We start from the raw sequence: 5363 nt of genomic DNA on the forward strand, positions 1-5363 counted from the left end.
ATAATAATAATAATAATAATAATAATAATAATAATAATAATAATAATAATAATAATAATAATAATAATAATAATAATAATAATAATAATAATAAAGTTGGAATGGACCTTGGAGGTCATCGAATCCAACCCCCTGCTCAGGCAGGTAACCCTATACCATTTCAGACAAATGGCTGTCCAGTCTCTTCTTAAAAACTTCCAGTGTTGGAGCATTCACCGCTTCTGGAGACAGGTTGTTCCACTGGTTAATTGTTCTAACTGTCAGGAAGTTTCTCCTTAATTCTAGGTTGCTTCTCTCCTTGATTAGTTTCCATCCATTGCTTCTTGTCCTGCCTTCAGACGCCTTGGAGAATAGCTTGACTCCAACAATGCGGCCATCTGCCTTTCATCCTACTCCCTCTGAATTTCTCCCTTTTACCGGCAGCGAGGGAAAAGTGGGGGGGAATGCAACGCCTGGAATCTGGGTAAGGAGAGAATGAGTGATCGTGCCGACGGAGCGGACTGATGATATATTTCCTGGACTTAACACCTAGAAATCTGCCAGATTGAATCGCCCGGAAGAACTGTGGGGTGGGGGCTGCTTGGGAACACTTTAAAACATTGAATGGTGGGGGGGGATCCCTCAGATCCTGTCTAGCATGCCTGCAGTCAATTTCTCTTAATAAAAATTCCTGTTGGAAGAGACGTTCCAAGAGTTCTGCTTTCTTAAGATGTAAATTGAGGTGGGTCCTTATATCCAGGCTGTAGCCCCTCCTTTGTGAAATATCTCAGGGCTTGCAGCTTTCTCCCCTCCTATTTAACATCTACATGAAGTTGCTGGGTGAGTTTGGAATGAGATATTGTCAGTGATACCAAGCTTTACATCTCTACCCCAGGCTGTCTGAGTGATGTTGTGGAAGTTCTGTCTCAGTGCCCGGAGGCTATGGAGACCTAGATGGGATGCAACAGGCTTCAGCTCACTTCAAGCAAGACCAGGTGGCTCTGGATTTTTGAAGCTCCTGGTTCTAGGGACCTTCCATCTTTGGTTCTGATAGGGGTGGTACTGCCCTAGACAGATTCAGTGCATAAACTCAGGGTCCTTCTGGATTCTCAAAGAGCAGGTAGAAACCGTGCCCAGGTCTTTGCACTTTGAACCGAAGGCTGTGCATCAGTTGTACTTGTTCCTGGATTATATTTTGTGTTATTTTATTTTAAGCTGCCTAGAGTCACATAAAGTCACATAAAAGTGAGATGGGTGCTACATAAATCAACTAAATAAATAGTTAAACAAATTTCTCTTCAGCGTGGAAAATATTAATTCTAATCTCTGCTCTCTATTCTGACTATTCCTGAGACCAAGGATCCGGTCCACCAAGACCATGGGACTGTGCCCCATGAAAATTCATCAGCATCGTCTATGTATAAATAGCTAGAAAAACATTTATTTCAGCCAGTGTTTAAATAACTTTTTAAAACATGGTTTTGTTTTTGTTTTTATGCTGATTTTTTATTTTATACTAGTTTGGTTGGAGAAAAAAATGAGCTGTTTATTTTATCATATGCATTATTTGGTTACTTATAATAACTTGAATTATTTACCGGAAAGACTATCATAACACTTTCAAATTCAATACAAGAAACAAACAATTACTTACAGGAACTCCATCTGCACCGGGAAACCCTGTGACTCCTCTTTGTCCCTATAATGAAAAGGGACATATGATGATGCAGTTTCCTACTTCTTTGCATTTGTTCTTCATAGTGAAGTTGATTTCTTAGAAGTTATAAAATTACCACTTCTCCTTTGGGTCCAGTTATGCCAGGTCTACCTCGTTCACCTTTGTCCCCTTTGTGCCCTGAAAGTCCTGGTATGCCCATCACTCCCGATGGCCCAGGGAATCCTTGCTGTCCAAGCAGTCCTGGTTGGCCCTGTAAACAACAATCCACAAAAGTTTTCAGGTACTGTTGAAAATAGACAAGGTGTATCTGCACAGTAATGAATACATCTGCCTTTGCACTTTATAAAAACCGCAGGATTACAATGGTATCCTTTAAACCAAAGTTTAGTGTGAGTTTAATGCTAATGTCCAGTCAGAAATCTGCACAGCATTTCATTAGGGAGCAGTTCTTCCACATTTCCTGTTGATCATCAAAATATAGAGATGATGAAAGTATTGGACAAGCTGTGGCCACAAGTGGCTTCTCCTGTCAGCAGATGCCAAGAGATTCCATTTTTCACCAAGGGAGATCTGCGAGATGAAGTGACAGAAATGGCACAGCATCAGCAGAACATCTTCCATCAGTTACGCTTAAGGCAATTTCAGTCCTTCCATCTCTCCAGTCTGTTGTGAAAAGTTTGCTAAATATTTTGCAATATTAATGAAAGAAGAATGTTCCAAATGGGATTTTGGCCTGTACAATGTTTTCTCTCGTTTTACTTAACATCTTCATGAAACTTCTGGAGAAAGTTAGCAATTGATTCTTTTGCCTGGCCCAAGGCAAGATATCATCAACAGAATCAATCAAAATATGATAACTACCCAGGACAGGCAGGCTATGGATGTTCTGCATCTTGCCTCTTAAATGAAGACATGCATGAAACAAGTGACATTGAATCCCAACAAGACAGAATAGTTATTTGTCCAGAAATCATGAGTTTCTAGTGGCCCCTTTGCTTAACTTCTGGGTAAGGTTGCTTTCACCTTGAAATGGAAGGTAAACAACATGGTCATCCTCCCAGATTCATGTCTCTACCACAGGTGGAGAATGTGATGGGAGAAGGGGATTTGACCAGATTCAGCTTTTGAGAACAGGTGGCTTTAGTGACAGCTGCTCATAGCTCTTACTACTTTGAAGATGGACCACTAAATATGTTCTATCTGTGACTTCCATTGAAGGCTACTGGAAATGCAATGATCCTAGATAAAAACTGTTTTAGAAGCATTATATTGATAGTGTAAGGCAGGGGTGTCAAACTGCTGGCCCACGGGCTGGATGCGTCATTCCAAAACCGCGCCCACCCCATTGCCAGCAATGGCAAAAAAATCACGATACGTTGCAACACGTCATGTGACGTTGCGAGTTTGACACCCCTGATGTAAGGGATGCCCTGGTTACCTGTTTGTTTCCAGGTACATTTCAAGTTGCTGGTTATTATTTATAAAGACTTACACAACTTAAATTCAGGTTATCAATGGGACCATCTGCTCCCTAAAGAATATATCCCGTTTTGTTCAGTCCAGCTGTAAAGGAGCACTGGGTTTCTTCTCGTCAGCAAAATAAAATAGCTAGGACTGGAAGTCAGCCTTTTCCACAACTGTCCTCTCCCCTGTGGAATATGGCTGCCTCCCCCCTTAATTCCTATATTTTTGTAGAGCAACAAAATACTGGCTATTTAAGAGAGCATTTGGGGCTTGAGAGTTTTGATTTGTTCTAACTATTAAAGTTAGTTACATTCTGACTGTTGTTTCTGCTTTTCTGCTTATTGTATTATTATTGTTATGTAAAGAGCATTATTGTTGTTGCTGTTAACTTATGAGTTTTCTTATTTGGATATTAGCAGCCTGGAGTCTTTTGAGCTGGGTGGGTTGCAAAAGTTAGTTGGGTAAATAATAAATAACCACTAATAATAAACTATGTTTGAAACAAATGCTCATACAAAAAGGCAGGGCTTATACTGCAGTGCTGCAATGTCATTTTTGTATGAGCCAGGGCAGATGCCCTTGCAGCTCTGCAGATGGGAAGCTTTCTGCAGTAAGTGGAAGCTAGAAGGAAACCCATACAACTCCTCTCTCTGCCTCTCCAGGTGCATTCAGTACGGCTACATAACTAGACAGATACAGGTAATTATAAAATGGTAGCAAAGAGATATGAAGATACTACATCTTTACTGCCTTCTAGTGATTATCTGGATTTTTGCAGATCAGCTATTTTTGCAGATCACCCTATTTTTACTCGGGCACCAACATTGAAATAAAGGTTGATATCTTGATTTCTCGAAATTGGAAAATCTTATTCATAAGCCGCTGTAAAACTTTATCAGTGAAACAGATGCTTGGTTTTTATTCATAATTTAATTTCTATTGATACAAAGTACAAAATTGCCCAGAGCACACTCCCTGATTTCATGACTGCCTTTAGTCCATCACTGCTTTGCAATGAAAGTCTCTCCTAGTTCAAAGATTATCAGAAGAACTGATTTTGCAAACATTATGGTGATAAAAGGAATGTTGTTGGTTTCACATACTGCAATTAATCATATTACAGTAATTTTGCTTTATTTGGCTTAGCAGCATGTGGAAACCTACCCACTGTACTCTCTAAATGATGGCTTATGGGATGTGAACCAGGATGCAATAATTTATTCAAGTATCCCTGGATACTTGGCACAATGTGTGAATCTTTTACTTGTGTTTGCCATCACTACTGTATTTAATTTATTGGAAGCCAAGTCCAAATCCCTGTTCAGCCAGGAAATCCTGTATAAGGATTTTAGCCAAAACATGTTGAGCTTCATGTCAAAACATCAATTTTATATCATAGAGTTCTCCGGTTTTTAACCATTTTAAATTTTTCAAACAGACCTTTAGATGGCACTAGTTGCCTACACTCTTAACATTATGTACTGTATAGAATTGCACTTTTAGGAAATAGGGACCTTCAATAACTCAAATCCCATAATAATGAGTAGGTTAGCAAAGAAACTAGAAAGGTGAGGTATTATTTTTACTTGTGCAAAATCCACCAAAGGAAATGCCAGCAGTCGGTTTACTGGCACCTTCTGTGGTGGCTATTAAACTATCTGATCCCTTTAATTTTTATTCTCTTTTTATAAATGGGAATTTGGCATGTATGGCCACATTCTGTTTAGAAAGTAAAAGTTGGATAATTGCTTTTTCAGAATTGTGCCCAGCTGATAAAAAAAAACACCAACCCACCCCACCCTGAAAAACCAGAAAGGGTGGTAAGGGATCCCCAGCTGGGTGACCTTGGGCCAGTTACCCTCCCTCAGCCCAACCCACCATGCAGGATTGTTGCTGTGGAGAAAATAGGAGGAAGGTGTGTTGGATTTTGTTCACCACCTTGAGTTATTTGTAAAAATAATAAGTTTGGGATACAAACAAACAAACAGGATATTAATTTACTAATAGCCTTTGGAAAACAGTTGTCATGATTGGCACAGTTAAAGGAAAACAACATAAGGTGGATGGTTGGATAAAAGACCTCCATGAAATTTCATGATAATTACAAATTATTACTAATGACAGATTAGGATGCTAACATTACCAGATGTTAAATTGAACTTGATGGTATCTTATAACCTAAAACAGTATTTTTGTTATTAATCCTATCAGCCACGTGAGGAATATGGATTGCATTTTGCAA

The 5363-nt window shown here is 39.3% G+C and overlaps 1 protein-coding gene across 1 annotated transcript in view; it reads right to left on the minus strand.

Annotated features, from left to right (window-relative positions):
• COL4A2 (collagen type IV alpha 2 chain) overlaps nt 1-5363 on the minus strand; it is a 234063-nt gene that overhangs the window by 132591 nt on the left and 96109 nt on the right. The window contains exons 5-6 of the mRNA XM_029283411.1: nt 1773-1907; nt 1634-1678 (exon numbers count right to left, since the gene is read on the minus strand). Coding sequence (XP_029139244.1) covers nt 1634-1678; nt 1773-1907 — 180 coding nt within the window. The remainder of the gene's footprint in view (nt 1-1633; nt 1679-1772; nt 1908-5363) is intronic.

The sequence above is a fragment of the Protobothrops mucrosquamatus genome, unplaced genomic scaffold, assembly GCF_001527695.2.
Source record: "Protobothrops mucrosquamatus isolate PMUCROS unplaced genomic scaffold, P.Mucros_1.0 scaffold78, whole genome shotgun sequence".
Taxonomy (NCBI): Eukaryota; Metazoa; Chordata; class Lepidosauria; order Squamata; family Viperidae; genus Protobothrops; species Protobothrops mucrosquamatus.